General features: G+C 41.9%; 1 protein-coding gene across 1 annotated transcript; it reads left to right on the top strand.

Moving 5' to 3' along the window:
- The first annotated feature begins 583 nt into the window (after positions 1-583).
- Positions 584-25945, top strand: LOC134180768 (uncharacterized). The gene is made up of 14 exons (XM_062647954.1): positions 584-716; positions 9104-9257; positions 15643-15932; positions 15994-16017; positions 16068-16160; positions 16216-16361; positions 16434-16574; positions 16633-17911; positions 17966-18097; positions 23595-23723; positions 25210-25335; positions 25433-25558; positions 25626-25736; positions 25798-25945. Coding segments are annotated over exons 1-14 (2871 nt in total). The 5' UTR covers positions 584-598; the 3' UTR covers positions 25800-25945.
- The last annotated feature ends 15 nt before the right edge of the window (positions 25946-25960 follow it).

The raw sequence follows: 25960 nt of genomic DNA, 5'->3' as shown, positions 1-25960 counted from the left end.
ACCAATTTCATTTAGCTTGCAAATTTGGTGATAATAGGTAACGCTTTTTTAGCAGTTAGACCAATGTCTTTGTATGTCTTCATGATGTTTATTAGAGAAACAGTACTTTAAGGTGGACATGGGATTTTCTTTGTTACACTATAATGTGCGAATTTGCACATTTGATTTCGCTAACGATATTACCATTTGCATATTGGATTATTTTTGGTACATAGACCATTTACTGCTGATTCTTCGTGATTTTGATTCCGTGGTACTTCAATTGTTATAAGATATATAAAATAAGTATAACCAAAAATTGTTTTGGGTACTTTGGTATTAATAGCTGAAGGAGATGGACGTTGCTGATATATCTCAAAATGATTCTATTTGGAGTTGTTGATTTTTAGGATTTTTCAGCGAGAATAAATCGACTGAGGTGATCGCAGGTGCTGTTGAGAAGAAATCAACGGAGTTGATCGCAGCTGATGATGAAAAGAAATCAACTGAGGTGATCTCAACTGATGCTGAGGAGAAATCAACTAATGTGATTACAGCTGATGTTGAGAAGAAATGTACAAAAGTGGTCGGAGGTGATGTTGAGAAGAAATTGACTGAAATGACCACAGCTAAAGTTGAGAACAAATCAGCTAACGTAATCACAACTGATGTTGAGGAGAAATCAACTGAGGGGATCGCAGCTGATGTTGTTGCAGAAACGTCTGAAAATCTGGACGGTAAGAGAATAATTTTCCTAAAAGTCTGCTTTTATACCAAATTAGATTATTAGCTAGTGAGCATTTTACCGTATTAACCCATTTTTTTGCGTGTGGTTATAAGTGAAATTTCTATTACTTACAGAAGACAGTCCTGTGTAAACCGGCATGAGCAAATTTTGGCGGTTTTAATGGTATAGGTGAAGGTGAAGCGGGATAGCATCGTCACACTTAATCCGTAACGGTAGAGAAGGATATGGCAATATTGACAGGCATAGGAGAGACACAATTGTCTTCGGTGCATCTCTTTACCTCTTCTGTCTTTTCTGGAAGAGTCTCCTGAAAGGACGCAGTAGAGAACGGAAGAGTATAAGGTGTCATTTGACTCCTTACCTTCACTCGTTGAGATGTTCTTGCACGTCAGCAGACCTGCCTAGTCGGACAGTGTGGCCGTGACGCGAGGGTCGAGATCCTTTGCCTTTGCGCATGCGCCATTTGCTTCTGGTTCTGTTTGTGAGGGAACGGGTACATTTAGGCCCGGATCCCGGCCTCTGGCCTTTGACGTTGGATAACTAACGGAGAAGTAATAGAGAGGGGAGGAAAAACTGAAATTGCGTTGGTTGTCACAGAGGTTATGAGCGCAATGACAACGTGCAGCAGCAGGGCTACGCATATACACCTCTTTTCGATGCGTGCGCTAAATTCCGTGGTGGATTCATCTGTGTCTGACTGCGTTAAAACTATTTTGACTCCTTACCTCCAATCATTGAGATATTTCTGAACGACACCACACCTGCCCGGTCGGTAAGTGTGTCCGTAGCGCGAGTATGGAGACCCCGGGTATCTGAGCATGCGGAAGTTGCTTCTGGTTCCTTGTTTCAGGGAACGGATACTTTTAGGCACGGATTAAGGTCCAGCCAAGGTTTGTTTTTAAGCAATCCTTTGGTCCAGGTACGTTAACCTGACTTGAGACTGTACTCTAAGTCTGCCGATCACGAACCGTTAGGTGACTATCCCACGAGACAGCCAGCAGCTAGCAAAGAGAAGCGAGACTTCAGGAAGAATGCACCGAAAATTGGGTGTCCAGCGTGCGCCCGGATAGTGTCTGTACAAAGATCTTACATCCTTACGCCAGGCTGCTTGTGTTGTCTTTACATTAAATGTATTATATGTACAAAGCGGTAACGACACTCATTAGAAGGCTAATTGTTTGGAACAGTGTGCAAGATGCCTTTCAGCCAACTTTATGTACGCCTCGAATGTCTTGCTTTTCCACTGTCTCAACTCTTTAATGGTAGAGTTGTCTATGCCACTGGCCTTGGCAGTAGTGGCGGCACCGATTCTGAAGCTATGGCCAGTAATCCAATAACAATCCAGCCTTGCTGACGACAACGCCCAGTCTGACGCTAGATAGAGAACAGCCGTCGCTGAACATGAAAAACGGTCCCTAACAAGTATCTCTGACAACTATGTATACCAAGACTTATGATTCGTCCAAAATAGACATCGTCTCCTTGGCGGAAGGGGACTGTCTTTGACTGCTTGAGGCACAGACGCACCGAGATAGGTTCTGGTTAAAGTAAGTCGTAATATCCTGAGGTGTGAGGTTAGATGCAGGATGGAAGGCCGACTATGACAAAAGAGTAAATTCGCCCGCCTTTAGAAAACCGAAGAAACCCGTGCAGTAGGCTTTACAGACCGTAGCTGTATCGTACCTAAAAGGCTGCTGACACCAGACGGCCTTGATTACTCGCAGCTCTATCGGTGTAATAGCAAGGCATTGACGGTTTTAGCCCTCATCCAGCGGGCGGCGCACTCCACGTCGAACATATGTTAGTTGGGGAAGCGCAGACGCAAACGGTCTCCATGGCTAAATTAACGATATAGGTGACGTACGACAGATAAGTAGAATTTTATGGTATTAAGCGTAAGCTGATGTTCCTTGAGATCCGCAACGAAAAGACCTCGAGTACGTTCGGACATAGGCAGTGGAAGAATTGAGTGTCTTTGGCAGAATTGGCTGTACAGAATTTGACAGGTAGCGTACGACTTCAGAGTCGCTGGAGCTAAGCCGGAATATATAAGTTGAGTAGCCTCGACATCCAGCTGGATGAGCTCCATTCTATGCCAGAAGGAGTGCTAAGAATTGCACCAAGACTTGATCCGGGGCTGAAAGTGCTGTTGGTGTGCAATAGCGGCGTCATTAGGTTTTTATGAGACAGGGCACCCGCGAAGACATTAGATTTTCCCGAAATATGTATGGCTTGCCAAGTAATGAAAAATTGTCTGCAACTAACGTGAATGGTCTCAGCAGGCGAATAACCAGCTTTTCACGACAGGAGTAGTTACGAAAGGAGGACACAATATCGGTATTGTCGCACCGGAATTGAATGCACATGCCGTGCAATTGACGACCCCAAGCGACGATATCGAGAAGAACCGGCACGCACTTCTTTGCTGCGATAGTGCAGTAACGCCACGCTATAGACCATTTCCATTGTAGCCAGTGATCGCGCCTACAGCCCCAAAACCTAATAGACGTGAGGCTACTGGACTCATTTGCAGCGTTGGGGGTTGCGAGACAACTTTACGTAGAGAGCAAGTGATATTCCACCGAACAAGAATGGCATCCCACCACAGCAAATCTGCTCGCTCGTCCGCATTCAGCCGAACCCAGTAGTTTAGGCGCTTGAATCGACAAGATAGGTCAATAAGGCGGCGAAGGAAACATCTGACCCTCTTGACTACTGACGCGGCGTGCTGCAGGGTTCCAACCAAAGACAGCAGCTATCTATTGGTGCAAGAGCGACGATCAAGCCAATCGCTAATCATTCGACAGGTTAGTTGTAGCTTTGCTTGCGGCAAGTAGATCGTACCTGCATCCGAAATTAGATGCAGCCCCAAAAACGTAAGACACCATGACGGCTCCTCCAGCTTCCTTCGGCTACTGGAACCCCCAAGCAGTTGCACGTGTAAAGCGCTGTAGCAAAGTTCTCGGCACACTCGCTGGAGTTCGACGCTGCAAAAGAGGAAATGGTGTAGTTAGTGAATACCGGAAGTGTTCCCTTTGCGATTCATTATCTAGAGAAGAGCATCAGCAACAGCCAAGAACATCTTGGGCGCCGAGCGAAGATCGAACGAAAGAGCACAGTCAAGGAAGACCCGCCTTTCCAGAGCAAGCCTAATACGTGGCGGTATTCTGTGTATACCGGGATTTGGCAGTAGCACTCTGTCTGTCGAGATTAGCTATCAGCTCTCTAGGAACCAGGTACAAAAGACGTCGCGATGTCTCATCGACACAATCATTGGACAGAGAGAATAGGTCGTAACGTTGCCTTTGTTGACGCTGAACAGACGCCGTGAGGAGAGATTAACAATAAGGCACTAGCGCACCAAATCGTTCAGTATTAAGACGCGCCAGAAGCGGAGGCAGCATTGGACCAAGGCCATGAAGTAGTTAATGATGTCGGGAGAACCGGGCCTGAAAGGAAGATCCAACAGCCAGTTTAGAGAAAGGACCGTGACACGTAGGACACTTGCATTTATTGTATTGTGTTGAGATGTCGATTAGCTTGCCTTAGCAGCAAGAGTCTACGTACTGTGTTCTATGTAATTGAAGAACAGTGGAGGTGTAGTCTTGTAGCGTAGCCAGCGTACGTTAGCTGGTTTAATATCAATAGAGACGTACATGACAGATTCCTTCGAGTCAGAGAAGTTACCTACACGTAGCCGAAGAAGAACTAAAGGACAACCACCTGAAAGTTGAGGAAAGTGGGTATAGAGCCTCACAAATAAGACTGTTTGAGTAGTTTAGTTTGTTTGTAGGGGATGTTGTGGAGTTGGGTATTATATGGGACATGTGGTTTTGCTGTTAGTTGATTGACTGATTTGTTTGAGTTAACAAGTTTATTGAGTTGTCACAGAGCGCCCTTGCCACCGATGAATGATAAAATATTGGCAATAGTAACGACATATCAAGCTATTTATATCTTGTAACATAATCGAATTGTACACAATGCCTTTTCCCGTCCTTTGCATAGAACAGTAGACGTCATTCGGAGGGCGCATAGCAAAACCATCAAAGCATTCCACATCACGGCCCCCTTTATTGTAGATTTCTATCCAATGGGTGCCATCATCATAAAAGTAATTTTCGAGAATCATGATTAGAATGTCACTGGCTTTAGGCTTGTGAGGTAAAGAGTATTTAGCATAGGTTCCTCTAAGTTTGCCTACCTAGCGAGTGTCCATTATTTCTTCAATCTGTACTTTGGTTAGATTTTTCAATGCCTTGGCCCCTTTCTCCACAACCCAATGAGCCGGGTAATATTGATCCTTTGCTTGCCCTGCCGGCTTCACCTCCGGAACACAACGCACTGGCCGTGAGAGGTGTCGCCAAACCGGCCAACAACGTGCTAAAAATCCACCCGGCTTTGTCATTGCCTTTCTTCTACGGAGTGTCACACCATCGCTACTGGTAGCTTTCTCAGTGTCTCCAGAGATAGCATCAGATACGGCGCTAAATCTTCGTGTACCGATCACCGCGAGGGCAAGGTTAAGAATTTTAGGTGCAAATTTAGCCTTTATCGTGCCCATCGACCGTATTTAGCTATCTGCGACTTGGACAGTTTCAAATCAGTGTTTCGCCGCTGTACCTTTGCCTTTATCATCATTTTGTATTGAATTGCCGTTATATTCAAAACATCAGCCCTCTTCGATAACTGACAATGAGATAATCGTAGGTGGTAGCCCGTATATTACTGAAGGGAATTGCGTATTGCTTCCTTCTGACTAGTGGTCAGAGAACTAAAACTTTACGTAAGTCATGTCTATATCTATAGGTTACATTAAAGGTTTACGTTCATCTTTCGACTAACACCCTCCAACGTCATATATCGATTACTGAATGCCGCCCAGTGTAAGCTGTACGCCGAATCGTCGTCGTTTGCAAGGTTTCTAAGTTGCTGGCCAACCACTATATTATTTCGAGGTTTAGTCGTTCCCATCTAAAGCCTTTCCAGATCTGCTCTTGGACACGGCGACGTGTATGATCGAGTAGAATTTTTAAAATTCTTTTATAGACACTAGGTTTCGTGTCTAAATTTTTTACCACTTTCTGAAACACCATTTACACCATCGAGTAATTTCTAGAAGCTTCAGAAAAGTTGGTCTCGATATCTCTGTCAGGGTACTGTGTGCATGCTATTGACGCGCACGCACATCCGTGTCAGCTTACCGTTGTCGAAGATTTGACTATTCTGGAGCTGACTCAAGTCCAGCTCGACGGACGAAAACGCAACGAATACGTGTCGAGGTAATCGCTAGCTGTCAACGCTGGTGACTATTAAAGTAGACATCAATTCGGCGGCACTAAACTCATTTGGGTGTGTATACTCTATTTTGCTCCAAGTAGAGAGTACGCTCCGCACTCGCAACAACAAAGCTTCCACTTGCTTCTACAGCAAGAACGATGATCGAACCTTTGCATCCATTAGGACCAGATACTCAGTGTTCTATTTATCAACAACCGCAATAGAAGTCCTATAGATACAGTTATCGAGGTGATGATACGAAAGATGTGCTTCCGACTAGCAAACTTATCAAACGTCTGGTCTCAATGCTGCGGTAGAACATTTGAGCACTTTAGTCCCTGCCCAAGTATATCTCCAAGTAACCGTAAAGACAGAGGACAAGTCAAAACGGCGTTTGGGTTACCTGAAAGTTTGTAAAAATTCAACGGAATGCGTTTTGGGCTCAGTTAGTCTGGGAGGGATTTTTGCAAGAATTTTCGCAAACCAAGGTTATTGTCAGTGTTAAATCCCGACAATCTCAGTTTTGCTGACGCTCAATTAACTGACTTCGTAAAGTGCCGTATAAACAATCGAAAACTCTCTATGGGTCACGACAAGGGTCAAGCGTTCAAGGTTGGCTTTAGAGTGCGCTATGCAAGTAAACTTTTGCAACTGCTATGAAATATTTCGAAGATTTGTTGTTCCGCTCGTTCTTTAGAGTAAGATGTCTATCAACGGACATGCAGAGGTGCGTGTACTAGCTAAACTAAACTATCGCCGCCTGTACTGTCCTTGACGTTTCAATCCAGCTGTGGTCTGTTCAAGTCTTGTACCCAGGCCCTCTTGCGCGCCCTGAGAAGACGGCATGCGCGCAAAGTAAGAAGAAAATTGTGGTAATGTATGCACGCTTGCGGAACCGACGTTGTTTAGAATCTCGAGCCGATAATATCGCGCGCAATGAGACCCAAATTGGCAAATGGTACAAGAAGGCAAAGTTTCTGGTTTTGTTATGGCGTTGCACTACGCTCTAGGCAAGCTTAAGATGTGCAATGTAGAGCTGAAGTAGCTGCAGCGTGTTGTCCTAAAGCACATCTACAACGGAAACGACGTGCACGTCTTCGTCTGGCTTCCTAAAGGATACTGTAAATCGCCGTGCTACCAACTTATACCGTTTATGGTTGACTATAAGCGAGGGAAATGTGGTAAAAAAGTTTGTGGATAAGTCGTCTTTGTCGTGTCTTCTGTAGTATCGCTGATGATAGAACAAGTTCAAGGATTACGTGAATGCAGAGTTTCCTCTGTCATTCTTGGTGTAGATGTAGGTTCTACTCGCGTTTCAAGAGAACTGCTAGCTAGTGAACACAACCATTCGCCATCCGTTGGTCTGATTGCGCGCGACATTATCGACTCGAGATTCTAAACAACGTCGGTTTCGCCTGCGTGCAAACATTACCACTATTTCCTTCTAATTTATGCGCGCATGCAATTACAACGTGGACAAGGCTTTCTTCTCTGGGCGCGCAAGAGGGCCTGGGTACGAGGCAAGGGTCTATTCTAGCCTCGTGCCCAGGCCCACTCGCGCGCCGGGAGAAGAGGGTCTGATACACGTTGTTTTGGCATTCGCGCATAAATTACCTCAAAATCGGCGTAATGTATGAAGGCATGCGGAGCCGACGTTGTTTAGAATCTCAAGCCGATAATGTTGACAGCGAACAGCTTCCGTGTTCAGGTGATGCTCTCTTTTGTCTTATTTTTTCGACTTAGATACCAGTTCTGGCTGTCATGTTCGTGCACCTTCAATTTTCTGTTACAGTTCGGATGCAATGAGAACAGCGCTGACAAAGCAGTGGTGGAAGACCGTCTGTCGTACAGATAAAATAGCTGCAACTTGTACTCTAGTCCTTCTCGCCAAGCAGACACTGTAAACAGCCTGACTGGATTACGACTAGACGTCGATCGCGCGAGGAACGAAAGTCTAAAGTCGTCTAGATGGAGCACTTGACCTTGAGTCTATACATCTATGGCTTCTTCCACATGTTTTACTGTTCCATTCCAAACGGTTGCGCGCGACATTATCGGTTTGAGATTCTAGACAACTATGCATGCATACATTAGGCCGCTTCCGGGAAATTTATGCGCGCATGCGAAGACAACGTGTACCAGGCCTTCTTTTCTGGGCGCCCAAGAGAGCCTGGGTACGAGGCAATGGTCTGTTCTAGCCTCGAAGTTCCAGATCGTCTCCCAAAAGAATTGAGATACGGTCTGGATCAACTGGATCAAAACCGAGTTTGGGAGTAGGCGTGGTTGTGTAAGTAAAATAGCAGGGTTGTAACAGTCAAAAACACCTCTTTAGATAAAGCACTATGCCATCCGATGTGACAATATGAGATCGATTAATCATTTTAGAGATGTATTTATACAAGGTGAGTGGTATTCAACTGCGATGGCAGCAAATCTACAGCGGCCCGCTGTTCGGGATACATTGAATCAATTTGGAAAACCTTGGGAGCTGTTTCAAAAAAGCACTGACCAGTGCAGTTTTACATCGCGATAGACGCACGTGCATGCAATCAATTCCGAGCTGTATTTTCACGCAATTGTCGAACTCGCCTTTGCCAGAAGTCATGCATGTAATTAAAGAACGCTCGATGTTCATTTGGCTGCCACTTCAGTGGCCGCATCTTGCTGATTGGCCGGCCGGGATCGCTTCCGAACTGGGTTTTGAGAGACGGTCTGGAACTTCGAGGCAAGGTATATTTCTGTTTCTTGACGCCAACTGTCAATACGTCGCGTTACAGTGAAAGCCCTTAAAAGACAAATATATTAAGCACGACTGACGTTCACTGTCTCTTGCATAGCATCTGATACTGTAAACTTGCATTAACTAGTAACGTGTTGAGTAATTGTTTTCCTTTCCATGTTTAAACAAGCAAAACATAATTGCAATATACTTTAGTGCTTTTAAGTAACGCCAACTTTAATCTGTTCCTTATTGATATTCTCCATTAGTTAATATAAAGCAAATGTTCAGTATAATGCTTTTGGTATCTCTTTATCTAGCTACAACTACGTCTAGAGTGTCGCTGATTGATATCACCTACGTACTCTTTTGTTTAGTGCATTTGGCAGAAACAAGCAACCATTGCAACATAGATGGGAAGGACGTTCTGAAGAATTCGTCCTCCACTGCTGCAGATCATCTTACCGAAGAGAAACAAAAATGTGAAAACACTCGTAATGAAGAAACACCAATGTCTCATGAGAAAGATGAGTAAGATGTGTTATGGGCAAACTACATTATTAAATATTACTCACTATAGTCTAAAAGTTACAAAGCGTTCATACTCTTTTAATCTGATTAGTAAGAGCCAGCGAAAAGCGTGGGAAGGGGTGAACTGTTAAAGGGTTAAACACTTTGGCTGGTACCTAAATTGTTGACATGCATGCAATACGTATTCGATACCTATTCACTTGAAAACATTCTAAGGCACATTACATCAATTAGGAAAGTAATGTAACCAATAGCAATAACAACAAGCATGTGCGTTAAATTACAATTGTATGGTCGCCGTCTAACTAAACATACCAAATTACTCGGACTCTATCCCATGAGCCTATATGGCTAACAGTGTTTCCCAATATGACTTTTGAATTAACAATTTGGATACAGTTAATAGCACTTGTAATTTAACATATTATGATTGTTAAATGATGAGCTTTGAAATTGCTTAGAATGTGAAGATACGCGTGATTTCAATAAATTTTTTACACTAAAATTACAACATCGGAAAGCATAAATGTAGTAAAAATGTTATCTTAGACCTCGTTCCTCATTAATGAGAAAAGTACGCTTACTCAAACAGACTGCATTGTACAATTTATAGGTAACTGCAACGCAAGAAACAAAAAGTTTTCTTATACTGGATATTGCTAGTTCTAGTTGCATTCATGACAGGAAAATAGTTTCAGCTTCCTACGTTAAACCTTCACTGAGATATAGTAGGTCAAAGTTGTTTCCATTTCTTCAACTTCCTGTAACGCGTTAAATCGGGTGTTGTGTAGTTTGACGTCACAGAGGGGAGACTCCACGCCAGCATTATATTGTAAACAAAGGCATGTGTGACGAAAAAATGGTTTGGTGTTGCGTGGCTGCAGGATGCACCAATTCGTGCAAGTCATACGCAATCGGGTTTCGATTTCCGAATTAACATCCCAAGTTAGCTAAAAAAAAGAGTACGAATTGCAACTAGCAGAGACGTTTGTGTCGTGCGGGCGACTAAGTACAACTAAGTAAGACGCGGCCTACTGAGAGGACACAGTCTGTACTAGCATCTTTTAGAATAATTGCTCCGAGATACAGGTCTATTCAAGACCTTGGTCTTGGCTTGTAGAAGAGAAAAATTGAGGCTATAATTTTGCATCTACCTCCCTCCGCACTTCAAGATCTCAGCATTCTAGAACCATCACAAAAGAAAAGAAGAGCCGCATTTGAGAAGCGGGAGGGTATGGAAGATTCTCGGGCATTACTAAAAGTAATGTAAATGGTTAGGAGAGGTCAGCTAGACTCTTGACTATCTACAGATTTGCAACTAGGTGCTTGAGCACCATGTGTAGTGAATGCAGTCGTATGGATTACAGTATACTGTACAGTGAAGTCAAATCGTGTGTCAACATGAATTGAACGTACGAACTTTAACTCATATTTTCTCTTTATCACAGCAATAGCTAGAGTTTTGCATAAACTCACCACAGTGCCAATATTGTCATTATTATTAGCCCGTCAGCCAACACCAGAAAGCGACAAGTTGCGTAGCCCCCAAAACTCAGGCAAGTTTCCGTAGTTGCAATCGTCGAATAGAAGACATGCGAGTGCATTTGCGATTGCTTGCCGTCTTGGAACTGGGCCGTTTCTGAGTAACAAGAAGGACTAGATTGACTAAGGCTACGCCCACGCAAATTCGCAGCAACGGCGAACCGAGAGTAAGAGACGAACGTGGTCCCATGCCTAAGGTCTATACACATTAGCTATATCACGACAAGGCTTAAACCAGTGCAGCTGTCGTTTCTAGAGATGGAGATAATGGAGTACGTGCGGTCTCCAGATAGTATTTCTCACATTACCAGTAGTTCTGTTGATGAAAGGAAACTCCGACATGTTTGTTACACTTTTGCTGTCGCGTTTGACTGCCTTGCAACAGTAACATGACCCTGAGCGTTCGGAAAGACAGTAAATACCGCACAGTCGTGACAAACTCCCGGATGAGTGGCACGTACCTTGTAATACTAACTATCTAGACGTTAGTACAAGTGTACAATAATTAACATAAGACCATTAAAAGCAGGACGTAAGCGTTACTGACATAAAGTGCCTAAATGTACGGCTGTACTAAATTGCTCAGAGTCATTTTTAGTCATTATTTAGTGGACTAATGATTTCATATAGAAACTACACTTAATTAATTAATAACCAATGAAACGTAAAGAGCCACCTACTCATCATATTCATCAGTAGAGTTTGCATCAAAATTATCAGCTTCAAGCGCCTTTGCACATGCTATACTAGTGGAAGCAGGCTGCAAAACTACGCGCGGAATAGGGTTTTAGCAATTGTCGCATTGGCACATCTGTACATGGCCAGCAGCTTCGCTGTCAAGAGCAGCGCTTACAGCTGCACCTAGTCTTACAGCTGCAACTGATCAGTTTCAAAACGTCAACAGGTGCCGGTGGCTTCGTCGTCCATTCAGTAGTTAGGGCACTGTAGCAGACGTAACCAGTTCCGACTCCGTTACAGTTTGTGAATTTTCAAAGAATATTATGTGATTATCGAAATGCTTTTGTAGACGACGCTTCAGTTTACCGATTTTGTAATTTGGAGTGTCAACACCTTCCTGCTTTATAAAGTCTACAAATTTTGACCTCAAGTCAGACATTCTTGCAAATAATCCTTCTTCATCTTTGCTAAGTATTGCTCCCTCAACTTCACCAGCAAGAACGTGAAACGCACGGTCATATGCTGTACTGTGTTGTGCATCTTCTAGAGAGATCCGAGAATCAAGAATGTTGGCTAATGTTTCTGCTGAGTGTAATTCCTGTAGCAAGATTCATGATAGGACAGCTTCTTGGCGATACCATCAGGCTGACCCGGTTCTTGCTGCACTTCCATTAAAATTCTTCTGTCTTTTCTGATTTCCGCTGCGTTTGAAATAGCCAAACGTGCAGAAAAGGTAGTAACTCTGCTTCAAGACTGTCGTTTTCCTTGAACTTTTCTTGTTCTCTGTTGACAAAACAAACGTAGTTTGATGTTGGTCGGGGAGACAAGTCTTGTGCTCCCACGAAAAGTTGCAGTGCTGCCCATTGCCTGAGGTGACTCTAGGTCCTTTGACTCTATTATTGAACTGCTTTCAGAGATGCTAACATCTCGGCTGCGCTGAATTTTTTCTAGAGCCTTTTTGTTCGTGTATGCTTGGTAGCATTGTCTGTGATAAGCTCCTATCGGTTTCCATTCATCGGTGCAAGAATTCTGTAGAACCGTAACGACGTCGTCTAAGCGAATGCTTGCTGCATGTTGCAACGTTCTCCAACTGGTTTTTGTAAAAGCCGTGAGAGGACCGGTAACATCATACGAATATGGCACAGGCAGTGCTCAGATCAATTTTTGTTATCTTTGCTCTCTGCAGAGACATCTGATGATATTCAAAACAAAACTGCGAAATGATTTGAATTTGAGGTCTGTCAAGGTAAAAAATAATGCAACAATAAATCTCTGACGTTCGGTTTGGTATATATAACTGTTCAGTTGACAACTTTACCTCTGATACCGTTGAAAGCTGACTTAATTAGAGCTGAGTAAGGACACTTGGTCGAAACAAGACAAGTAGATTGCTCACACATAAACTAATGTAGATAGGCGAAAGGTCTTACTTATATATTGCTAATTGGAAGTTCATCTAGACCACAATCTGAAAGTGAATGCTTGTATTTACTTTGAACTTTTAGCACTTAGGTCTTCATCGTCCAGCTACGATGACGACTTTCACTTAGTCTAGAAATGAATCTTCATTTAGTGCACTTGTATTACTTTGAATTTCTAGCAACTATTTAAGTCGTCATCGTCCAGTTACGATGACGTCTATCATCTAACTAAAACCACAATCTGGAAGTGAATCTTACATGTAGTGTCCTTGCAGTAAACTTTGAGCACCTAGTTCTTTACTGTGCAGTTACGATTACGTCTTTCTACGTGTAGCAACCTATTCCTTACGTCATACACTCCACATAACATCGTCTAGAGAAACACTGCATGTACTGTACCATAGACTTCGACCACGGTACCAAAAGTAGTCATTAGGCCCCGGATCACAATTCTTTACACGAGGTTGCGCAGATTATCGTCTGTCTGGCGTGTTACTAGTTTCCCACACGTTCAGAAAATAATTTGGACTCTTTCGAAGCCAGCCAAATGACAAACCGACGAGATTATGAGGCCAAGTGTCTGAGACCTGAGGTTGGGCATGAGTACTACAAAAAGACCATTAAATTACATTCGTAGGAGAACAGCAGACACCGTTTCATAGTCCACAACAAGGTAGCTGTGCAGCGCTTTCATTCTACGTGATGCCTTCTTGCCTGAACATCTAGGCTTTTTGTTGGCAGCCTAATTCGCATTGGTACGGCTGTCTGTTTGCTTACAGTTTGTTCTACAGCTGATGTAATAGACGTTGAAATGCAAATGAGCAATCTGGTACAGACGCACAACTCAAAAGGTTTCGTCATCGCGTGTCATGTGATCACGTGTGATATCGCAAGTTATTGGGCTAATGCTGCGGGCTAAATTGTTTACAATGGATGCTTTATGTCTCAGTAGTTTGCATGGTGGTTTTTTACCCGTTTTGAGTGCTCTGCCGACTACAGAGTTAGCAAGCTCGCTGTACTGACGTCTGTGCCACGCCCCTAAATGTTATTGACGTGCTTCTACCTAACGGCCCCGGTATAGTGAGGCAAACAAGTGCAGTTGGAGTTCTGTCATATTGCTTTATCTTTTAGAGTTATCAAAACTTCCCCGGGCTTGGGGGCTACGCAACTTCCTAGAGAAGCGTCTTTTGGGGGTTGGCCGACGGACTATATTGTGTCATTATTTGAGACAAGGTCAAATACGTTTTGACAGCACACGCACTCCACACGAGTATACATGTAAGTATCCATCATCTCACAGCGACCGCAGCTGCACCAGAGGCGTAGACAGAGTTCAAGATTGAGGGGGGCACAGTTAAAATTTTCTCAAATTTGTATTTCTACTCTTAATTTAAATCGTTTACCTTTTTGCGTGTTAAGCTTAATTCTTCTGTTTTTGTCTGCTGAGAAAACCTGTCTACTGCTTTCAAGTCTATCTTACCAGACATATCTCTTCTTATGGTCAGAAGCTCTAGTCTATTTAATCTATCTTGTCCCATGTCATCACTAAGGTAGGTATTCAGTCTTTTCAAACACGCTCACATCATGCAGTAGAGACACCTAATACCAACACAATTTGTAAGACTTTGAGTAGGTCTACGAAAGCCTTCTTCACCGACAAGAGATGCTATATCATGTCAGAGAAAGACTTTACTTTCTGTTTGCTCTCTAGATAACGTGTTGCAGAATCCGCCTAAAATGACATCATTTCATGATTACCAGACACATACCGCCCCCTAAGAAACCCAAAGAGCGTGAACTGACTGATTTACCGCGTTTATGCTTAACGAAAGATAATATATTGTCCTTTCAGTGTCGCTTCCGCAGGAAGCATTCCTCGGGGAAGCCTGTTTCTTTGAATTCTCATTAGGCAAAGACATGAGTTCGATCGATAATGTTGATAGATGGAATGTGACAGCAGGGTTAACCAAGTTACTTTAAGGAAAATAGCAGTAAATTAATTAATATTGTAATGAGCATCATTATCATAGTTTTGATGGGCATTATATGCTAACTAATTATAGAATTTCCAAACATGTTTGCAAATTGCAAAGTATAGGATCAAATGTAGAAAGTAGAAAATTTTTTGACAGGCTATGTAGTAGCCTGTTCTCTTTCTCGTTCTCTTACAAAGCATGAGGCAATCTCAAATCTTCACAGACACTGTCACTGAAATCGAACCTGTGTGATCCAATCACTCTAATGGCTCCCAACAGACGTTCGTCACCCTGCAATTCATGCGATAACGGAACGTTATCATCACGTAAAAACCTACAGAGGACCCGTCAGAAGAACAACTGCTGCTGCCGTCGCTTCTACCCTAGCAGCGTTGCCTTGGATGTGAAGGTGTAGTCATTTTTACATGGCGCTGCTTGTATAGAGACTCACACGCGTCTCGCTTCTGTGACGTGGAATACACCATGCCGTTATAACGCGTTACCGGAAGTTGAAAACAGAAAGAAATTTTGACCTGCTATATCTCAGCGAAGACTTAAATTATAATTCTAAACACATTTTTCTACTATTTATGCAAATAGAGCTGTCAATTTCCAAAATAATGTTTTGCGCCTCCCTTACCTTTTAAAAACAAATTTATTTTATTGCTACATTTCATAATGCTTGCTTTCATATTACTACATAGCATTAATTTAAATAATGCATTCAAATTTAACATTTTGAGCTTGTCAATTCAATCTCTGTTTTAGACCACCAGACTATTCATGGGATCAATGTATTCGTCCTCTATTCTCTCGTTTGGTGCAAGTTCTACCAGTCGAACCCATTCTTGATAAACTGCTGAGTACGGACCAAGTGAGATTGGAAGAATTTGATAAAATGAAGCAAATGAATGGGGACGTCGAAAGAGCTCGGTATCTATTGAGTGAAATCTTACCTTATTATTGCAACAAGGAGTTTCACAAGTTTTGCGATACTTTGTCAGAAGCTGGCGGATATGATCAAATATTACATCTTATACAACCGGACAGACATCCAGGTTATCAAACAATAAATATATTATTCTAAACGTTGATAATATTTCTATCTATTGCATGCAGATCTACAGAACAGAGATCCCAGAGGTACAAAATCTTTTCTGTTTTAAATCTATTAGTTTAATTGCAATATATAGAAATTATTGCGGAGTTATTAAAGGCGGCAAGGTCTCGTCGGCTTCCCTCACAAGAAAAATCTTTGTTGGACAAGGAAAAGCCTAGGCAGAAAGGTTCTACAATTTATTTCATTGTTTTAACCAATTAGCTATATTGTGTCTGACAAAGCAGGACATTTTTCTGTGGAAGTAGAAATGAGAAATTTCCCTCATTTTTGTGGTCGAGACAAAATTGTCACTGACATGTCCCAATTCTTTTGGAGTAAAGATCATGAAAATGCAGAATTGATAAACATCAGGGATTTTCGATTGATGGTAAATACCATCGATGAGTGTTTCTTAACTTCTCCATATGGTGTATCGCCAATTCTACTTTCTTTGTTTTAGTGCATTTGTGCTCAAGGTGGGGCTGGTAAATCATGCTTAGCAGCCTACTATGCAAGGCTTTACAGAAAGACGTACGATGGAGGAGCGTTCTTTATCAGCTCGAGAACGAATGCATCCATACGACAATTGATTTACAAATTTGTAAGATAAATTGCAATTAAATTCTGTATTTATTTTTAGAAACTTGCATTTGCAATAGATCTGTCTTTTAAGTTCGGAGAAAGACGAAGTCGCAAGTAAATCATTGGAAGAAATGAAGGCGCGCTTCCTAGATCTCCTTATTTTACGTGACGGCAATGTTTTGTTGATCTACGACAGCAGTGATGATTTGAACGTCGTTCAACACGTAGTTCCCTCGTGCAGCATAAAAATTCACGTTATCATTACGACGAGATGCAGAGATCACGCGTTGATGCAAGAAGGCAAGGTGATTCAACTACCGGAGTTGGATGAAGACGCCGCCGTCGACTGTTTTCGCCGTTGGGCTGGAAAATACAACGAAGACGGCAGTATGTCAGAATTTGATTTGGATGAGATCAGAAGTATAGTGAACGATGGACAAGTAAAGCTATTGCCTCTGGCCATTCGACGTGTTGCAACATTGATGAAGAAGACAGGGGTTACTTTTAGAAAGATAAAGGAAACGCTGTCATTGAAGAAAGAAATGGTGCTGTATCTAGAGGATAATTTCAATGACATATTACATGGCAATGGTCTGCTGCATCTGAAGAAGGAACTGACGAGTTTGGGTGTTTCTCGAATCGATCAAATTTTAACTGCCGAAATCTCCTCATTGATCAAATCGTGTAACTTTTGTAGGAGTGATGAAGAGAAGCTGAGGAAAATGCAAGACAGATTAAGGGTCGACGAGGAAGCGCCAATGCATTGGGATCTCGATCTAGCAGAAGTCGCAAGCAGGTCTCAAGTTGCAGACAAAATTCTTCGTTTTGCTTCTTTGATGGACACGAGCGCTGTTCCCACTGATGTTATTCGTGCAGCTGTATTGTGCGATGGAGAGTCAAGGTTTGGAGAAAATGAGTTTGAAAGCTCTTTGTATTTGTTGTCACACGAGTTTTCTCTGCTCACATTCAATGACGAGGAACAGACGTGTGACATTCATGCGCTCGTTCAGCGGTCTGTTATAGGCCACACGAAGAGAAGAAACAAACTACTGTCTTCTCTCCTTTGTTTGACAAAATGTATTCAAGACACGTTACCAGAGTCCGATGGATCCATACAACGCAACCTCAACAACAGCAAGTTGATTGCGTTGACTCCACACGTTTACAGAGTTTGCGATCACATCTTGAAGTTGAAATGTATAAAGCAAGAATGTCTAAAGCTTTTGAAGTTTTCCTGTTGGTTGGCAACATATCTCTACGACATTACAACAGCCAAGCATTTAGCAGAAAACTTGTTGCAAATTCGTCGTCAAATCGGGACTCGCACTAAAGACGAAGTTCTTGAATTGAGCGAAAGTGATTGCAATTTTACCCTTAATTGCAGTTTAGTTTTGCATTTTGATATTTCAGGTCTGATTTCTGTTGGTGATGCTTACGATCTAATGAGTAGACCTGACTCATCGAAGCCATACTTTGAAGAAGCCGTACAAGTATTGCAAGCATTTGGCTTCGACAATTCTGATGAAACGTCATATGGTGTGGGTAAGACGATATTGATATAAGAGTGTGTAAGTAATTAGTGAATGTATTTTTACAAATGAATGAATTTTTCCTATTCTGCTTAACACGATAATGGCCTGTCACCATGCACGCCGCGCAGCCCAAGGCAAGCGGTGCCGCGTGACAACAACTGCGTTTCGGGTATTCCTAACATGCCAACACCAAACGTGGTTTCTGGCCATGCCGCGTTGTGTTGATTGGCTTCTGTTTTATCCGAGTGGTTTTGCTGCTTTTTCAGCGGAAGTTATACGTGTCAGGCCAATAAGTTTTGATTGATATCAATTAGTGTTTTAATTGATATCAATTTTGTCGCTCGGATTAATACGCGTGATAGTGAGACACTGCTTGAATAGTGAAATGAGAAGGATGGCGCAACACGGCACGTCTGCTGTTTTGGTGCCGTCCCGTCATCGTTGAGCTGAACGGATTGCATCGTAAACCAGACTTTCTTGTCTTTTTAGTTGTAAATATAGGTTTCTACCAAAAGCTGTTGTTAGCATATTTTAATTGTTTTACAACTGAAAAACAAACAATTGGCAGAGTTCTCTGTAAAGCGTTGTAGCTTTGTGCTGCGCCGCGCTGAGAAATACCAGCCACGTGACCAAGTACAATCGCCCGAAAAAAGCAAATGAAGATCTGCTTCTAATTGACTTCGAAAGTCGTTGCTAGAGAGCTGGTCAATGAAGAACAAGTTCGTAGTCATCCACTTACCTTTTCCACTTTCTAGGACAATTTAGGACGTCTAAACGTTTCATTTACGCGAGAGAAGTGGCAAGTTAAATAACTTTCTTCTTTCCCGTATTGGGCGAAAGTAAAAGAAAGCATGTCCCGAAGAGACAGAAGTTAAAAGTAACGAGTCGGAAGAAATCTATTTCAAGTCAAGCCGTAAAGAAGCTCTGCCTTAAGTCGATAACAACAAGTTACAGTCTGACTCTACCGCTCAAGACGACAGTACGCCTTAAGCTATGTTTACAATATGACACTGGCGACGCTTGAGGACGCTGGCTAGGACGCGAACGACGATGCTCAGACAGGCGTTAGCCTCGGCCTCCCGGACACGTGTAGCGCCGATACAAACTCGTCCTCCACGGGTCTGGGATGGTACCGCCTCTTCTCAATATATTGCGGTTGGTCCTATATATAGGACCAGCATTGGTGTTCAATCTCATAATGCATACCTTTCCAATTACCGCTGTAATCAACGAAGACGTCTCATGCATATCTGCTGTCTACCAAAGACTACACTGTGCACAAACGACGACTTGTAGTGCGCTCTTCACGTAAACTCACGTCCCTACACGTCGTGGTTTGTATTCCGCGGCTTTCAACGGCAGTAAGGACACCTAGTAGAGACATTTATTCGAACCGATGCTCCGACATCTACACCAGCCAGCCAGCTGCATTCTCAACGATTTCATGATCACGTCTACTACACCGAGTCTTGCGGAGAATTCACGGCGAAGTTTTGTTGCGATTTCGCGGCAAGTCGCATCGAATCCGGACGATCGTGTTACAGCGGATGCGCGCATCGCGAATTTTCATGGCGATTTTGAAGCTCCACGCGCGACTAGCAGCTACTTGCAGCCGATTCACGGCGATCAGACACATGCCGATCGTGTCCGCGGCACAAATAGTAAAAGAAAGTGCTTCCTAATGTCCCGTTCGCGTTTCCTACTAACACACAAATGATAAAACCGTACCTACTGTAAACACAAAGGTACCCGTGCAGCAGGATGCGACACGATGTTCTAGCGCGACATGTCTTCGTCATTCTTGTAATACAGCCGTAATTGGAAAGGTATGCATTTATGAAACTGAACACTAATGCTGGTCCTAGGACCAACCACAATATATTGAGAAGAGGCGGTACCATCCCAACCCCGTGGAGGACAATTTTGTATCGGCGCTACACGGGTCTGGGAGGATGAGGTTAGGCAGGCGTCATATTGTAAACCCTTGCACTTGGCGTCACGAGCGTCGTCAGCGTCGCCGGCGTCGTCAGCGTCGCCAACGCTAGAGTTGATTCAAGTTCAACTCTAGCGTCCAAACCGGAAGTGCTGTATCGTCTACAGTAAGCAAGTGTCTTTCGTCGATAAATCAGAGATCAAATCCTGAAGTGAAATAACCGAAGTAAACTATGAAGTGAAGCGTACCGAAAGTGCATACGTGTAGGTACGGCTTCTTGCGGCAAATCAAGTCACGGTGGCTTAGTAATAAATGGCGCAAGAAATTCGCTGGAAAAACGTATCGAAAAAACCGGGCTCCCAGCAGCAGGTTGCCAAATACTGTGGAAGCGTCTTAGCGACAAATTGGTGAGGGAGAAACTCAGGAAATAAAAACCAAATCACAGACTTTTGTGTAAGATTATGATGAGCATGCGCGTAGTGGCTCGTCGTTGACGCTTATCAAATGTTATTGTAAATGGTTCAGCGTCAGCGTCAGCATTTTGACACCTATTCGTCGTCTTCGCTTGCGTCGCGGGCGTCATCAGTGTCATATTGTAAACTTAGCGAAACTCTAAGTCTTCAAAGCACAAACAAGGTCAGCATGATCCGAATTGGGAGAGACAATATCCGTTGGTGCATCCAACAATTGATGGCAAAGAAAAGTTTTGTAAATTATGCCAACGCTTAGCACCCGGCAATGAACGCAATTCGTCCACTATTTCTAATCTTCTACATTGTGTCTCGCTCCGTAAAGATGATCTTGCGCGACATGCTGATTCTCTTATGCATGAATTAGCTGTATTCCAAGAGCAGCAGTGTCTAGCATCCCAACATAATGGTGAGATTATCCAAGCACTTAGTTTGAAGTCATCAACAATAATATTAAATAGCAATGCTTTGTGTATCCGAGCGTCTGTTGCGAACATAGGCGTCTTCCTAATACCGTCAGTCACCGCCACGTCATTTTGACTTCCTGGGGGAAACCCTGAAAAAGTAACAGCAGTTATGGTAACAATGTCTATCATCTATGTGTAGTTCTAGAGTCTCGTAAACATTATTATCGAAAGCGGAAATGTTAGACTAATGCCACTATTATCGATTCAGTGTTGGACAAAAAATTAAGATTATAAAAGGCACAGAGAGTAGAGTAAGTGCACATTTTGAAAACAATTTTTTATCTAAACGGCAGCACATGCACTTGCACATACTATATATTTGTTTCTTTGTATTTTACAGAAGTGTATGCTATTTATAATAATAATGCGTCAATTTTCTTCACTTGAATCTAATCTTTATATATTGACGCATAATCACTATCTAGGATGACTGGCTGTATCAATACATATGCTCGTTTATGCCTCCGTATTCTGGCTCAGAAGCACTAGTGAAGATTAGAATAGCATTTCTAAAGTTTTCTAATTTCTTTGCTATGTTTGCCTAGTTTGAACATCTAAAACCGTTAAATAAATTTTTAAATGCATTTTTGTTTTACCGCAATTTATTCAGACTGGTTTCATTATTCTGCACGTTTACTCCGACTTAACTGATTCAATTTTTAGCTACAAACTATCCTGGGCAGGAGTTTTCTTCGTATACGGATTTGTTTCCAAACAAGGCTATCAAGGTTTTGTGAGATTCTCGATCGCCTCGTACTTATCGATTTTGGAAGCAGCACGTTAGGTACTACGACACTCGTAGGCACGTCGGGTGATATTCACAGCAGAAACGTTCGCTGATATGACGTAAAAGTGTCGTTCTGTACAAAGATAATAACTATTGCCTATCTTTCCTTGATTAGGGTCGGACATTGTCATATCACTCAGTCTGCATGCAGAACATGTAATTATGTTATTATTTATACTTGAAAATTGATATTAAACTGCCAAACTCAAACTGTGGCGTCACTATGGCTATTTGACTGTTCTATTGTGTTCTACAATAAGATAATCATATACTGTCTGACACCTATTGTCAGAGGCGTCAGTGGCTCTCCAGCGTGAGTTACTCGCTAGCTACTCTTGCCTAGGTTATGATTTGCTTCCCAAGGCCAGAGAGATTCCCTTTCGCGTCTTGCTTTACAGTGAGCAAATTTCTTGAAGTTGAAGTTTCTAGCTAATTACCTGGCGGGCAATTGTCAAAGTCACATTCTGTTCGCGCTCTTCTGTGCTATTATACTGTCACTCCCAATCGCACAACAGTTTGAATGCTGCTGTTTACTATCTGATATGAACGAGTTCGACTTGCAACGTATTCGGATCGTCTTCCAAATCAGTGAATACTTTAAACACTTCTTGTGTGCAGAGACTACTTGCAGAATTATATTTCAATGCTTGGGGGGCGTTCTTGCCTAGCCGCATTCATTGGTGCCTAGGATATATTGCCTTTCGAGCCACTGGTGGCTGAGAGTGGTGACCGAGAATTTCTCATATTCCGGCGCTTGTGAACGCTAGTCATTGCAACCTGCATCAGTGAATGGGTACTCACAACTACTGGTAGTCACTCACGCCTAGATATTGCAGCTGCATTATTTTCCATCTGCCGTTTCGTAATCGCGGTTTCTTGGTTTGAACTTCTGGGTATATAGGATGCGTTTGATATTTCACATTGTTTAAATAATATATTAGTGGACGAATACTGCTGTTGGGTCGTACCCCATACTGAATCAGACTACTACGCGTCACTTGCACTTCAGCGGAGTGACAAATTAGACGATTTCGTTTTCTAATTGTAATCGCTTTGCAACTGTGGATCCTTCTTTTAACATGTAAACATATGTGTCTACCTCATATTTCGGATGCCCACGGCAACCTGATAATATTCACGAAACGTCTTTTGTTTTGTGACAAACGGTTGACAGAAAGAGACTAACTATAGGTTATGATAAGTCAGACCACAATTTGAAGTGAAAAAAGTATTAAAAATTAATTGCAATGTATTAGGCATATTATCATCAATGGAAAGTATTTGTTCGCGATCAGCTCTCATTGTGCGACAGGTGATTTCTAAATATAGAGAAGAAGGAGGGTTTATGGGTTGCATTTGACTGAATCTGTTTGACTGAACGCTTGTTCCCGGTTATGTGTATAGTTCAACTATAATATGGAGTATTTTCGTGTCATATTTGTGAGTTGAGTTCTATCTCGAGTATTGTCAGGACATTTGTATCGTTGCCTCTACTGCTTGCTGTGCTACCTCAGCGCTTTTCTGAAAGTGACGCGTGACATAGTTTAGAATAGTAATGGAATATAAATTTTTTATTCTAGAAATGACGGTATACATTTTTAACAATTTGCATCTCGTTGTACGGTCAACAACGCAACTAGGCAGACAGTGATATTAAATTTACTTATATTTCTATAAGTCACACTCAGAAGCTATTGCTCTATTTTATGTGATACAATATAAATATGCATCCTTTTACACGTTAAATTCACAATCATGCAGGTTTAACAGCTACTTTGCTCTATTTTGTATTATATATCTTGCTCGTTTGGTGCTACTTTCAATGATAAGTTATCACATTCTTGTTTCAGCTCTAAGCCGCTTAGGGTGTTGCTACATGGAAATGAAGAACTTGGAAGATGCAGAGAGGCTTTTGAGGAAAGAGATTGAATGGACACGAGAATATGCCGGTGGAGCAGCTCGTACACATATTGCTTGTGGTATGCTCCTGCTCATATGTTCTATTTCATTTTCTTAGTAATTAAAATGTCACACTTCACCATTGATGCGCTAGTCCAATATTCGCAACTTGCTTTTGCATCTGTAGTGTTCCAACTACTCTTGCAACTTCTAGGATTTGGCAATTGGTTTATATTTAGGTTCTAGTGGGAGATGGACGGCGAAAACCGCTGAAGCGGCTGGTGCGACGGGAAGGTCCTCTCTGTAGCGTACTCTTAGCCACTTTTGCCGTTGTGTTGGCACTAGGAGTTGAGACAGATTCTTAGTTGCGGTAGTATCGGCAGATACCTTGTATATACTTAGTCGGTGGAAGAATCAGTCGGCAGCCAGAGTTACGTAGAGTTGACGAGACGAGGTGGGATACTGGAGTCAATGCACAGTTTGCTTCATACTTTATAAACTACAAAATTGTCATTCGGATTACGCTGTCACTTATAATTTAGATTTACATCCTCAAATTACATAATCAGATATGCTTTGTACATCTATTGTACATCACTATATATTATCTGCTACATATATTAATGTATCTTTCCTCTATTTTGACTACGTGGTGCTATTCTCCGTTCTCGATATCTAGAGTTATGTTTTGTGCAAATTTTATTTTATGGTAAGTCTTATAAATATTTATTATTATCTGTTTATGTAATTTCATATGTTTGAGTGAGGTGGATAGACGGGCACACGTCCTATAGAAAGTCAGGCTTTTGCGAGTGAATTAGTCTGTCTAATAGAAAGACGTTCTAGCAAAGTTTGTAGATGGTCATAATGTAGTATGGTTTCATAAAGTTTAGCAGTCAGTGGTGTCCAAATTCATCGTTTAAAGACATCTATGCCAAAGACTTAGTTATGATTTGTCTTGAGTATAGAAGATATTACCTCACATTTGGCAACATGAACCCATGCTTTTCTGCTTTGCTATCTTAAATGAGCCTATTATCACTATATTAGCGGTTTGCTCCATTGCAGCTATTACTGAGATGAGTCGTTGCGTCTTGGCTGGAAGCAGACAAAATCAACATTTGAATTGTACATTAGGCTGGTACACGGACGTGTAGAAAATAGCAGTCTTTATATTGATTTAGATTACTTACTACGTTAAAAAGCAATATATCTAAAATTGACACATCATAGCACTCCTAATTACGCTCAGCAATTTAAAAGTTTTGTAATTTCGCCATGTACACAACGAATATGGATTTCTTTATCTAAAAACTAACAAGCAACACTTGCTTCAAGATTGAATAAAACTTTCTGTTCACAAATATTTTAAGAATTATAATACTTTTCCTTGATGACAACAAAAGGGAACGCTTAAGATTGCATATTATACATCAATGAGCACCAGTGATCAACAAAAGACTCGCTAAAAGAAAAGGCAATCACAATAAAGGCAATAGTCTTTAAATGAAAGAGTGTACATTATATTGCTTTACACGAAACTAACTAATATGATTGTGGTTCTAGCGCTACATAACCTTGCTCACGCATATCAAGAAGGGGGGAAATACGACGAGGCGATAAAGGCATACGAGGAGTCGCTCGTGTTCAGAAGCCAATTGAATAACTGCAATCCAGTGGAGATGTCTACGAGTATGTACATAAAATGTGCAGCAATTTTTAATATTTGTATTGTACATGTGTGATTATTTGAAATATGGAAATTGAGACAGAATATTTTCTATGTTAGCTCACATGAATCTTGGTATCTGCTACATAGACAGCGGGAAACTTAAGAAAAGTGTGAGTTTAATGGAGGAGGCAGTCACAATCAGACGATCTTGCTACTCATCTCTTCATCCCGAATTGGCACTTGGTAAGAAATACTGAGGCATAATCATAATTATAAATATGTATTTAGTAATATTATCATGTTCGTCTAGCTATACTTCATCTTTCCTCTACGTACGATTTACTTGACAGAAACGATGAAGCTATGAAATTGGCAAGAGAAGCGTTTGATATTGCAAGTGTATCGTTACCGTCATCACATTGTAATTTGGCGTGGTGTAAGTACGGTTTTCTAGATTCTCTTAATATCATAATGATCTGTAGAACCCGATTACTCACAGAAGCTATTTGACGATGTCTGCTACTCAATCTATTCGTATCATCTGCAGCTGTCCCGTTAGGTTTTCAACTTCATGTCCGTACTCTGCTCGTTCAACCGAGTGGAGCATTATTTGTGAAAGCTAAATTTCTAGTTTTTAAATTTAAT

Source organism: Corticium candelabrum, chromosome 6 (assembly GCF_963422355.1).
Source record: "Corticium candelabrum chromosome 6, ooCorCand1.1, whole genome shotgun sequence".
NCBI lineage: Eukaryota > Metazoa > Porifera > Homoscleromorpha > Homosclerophorida > Plakinidae > Corticium > Corticium candelabrum.
This window is presented reverse-complemented; position numbering and strand designations above follow the sequence as displayed.

Coding starts and splice junctions, on each gene's coding strand:
- LOC134180768 (XM_062647954.1), top strand. CDS start 599: ATGACCACAGCTAAAGTTGAGAACAAATCAGCTAACGTAATCACAACT. Junction 15,933..15,993: donor ACAACCGGACAGACATCCAG/GTTATCAAACAA, acceptor TATTGCATGCAG/ATCTACAGAACAGAGATCCC. Junction 25,559..25,625: donor TCATCCCGAATTGGCACTTG/GTAAGAAATACT, acceptor ATGTTCGTCTAG/CTATACTTCATCTTTCCTCT.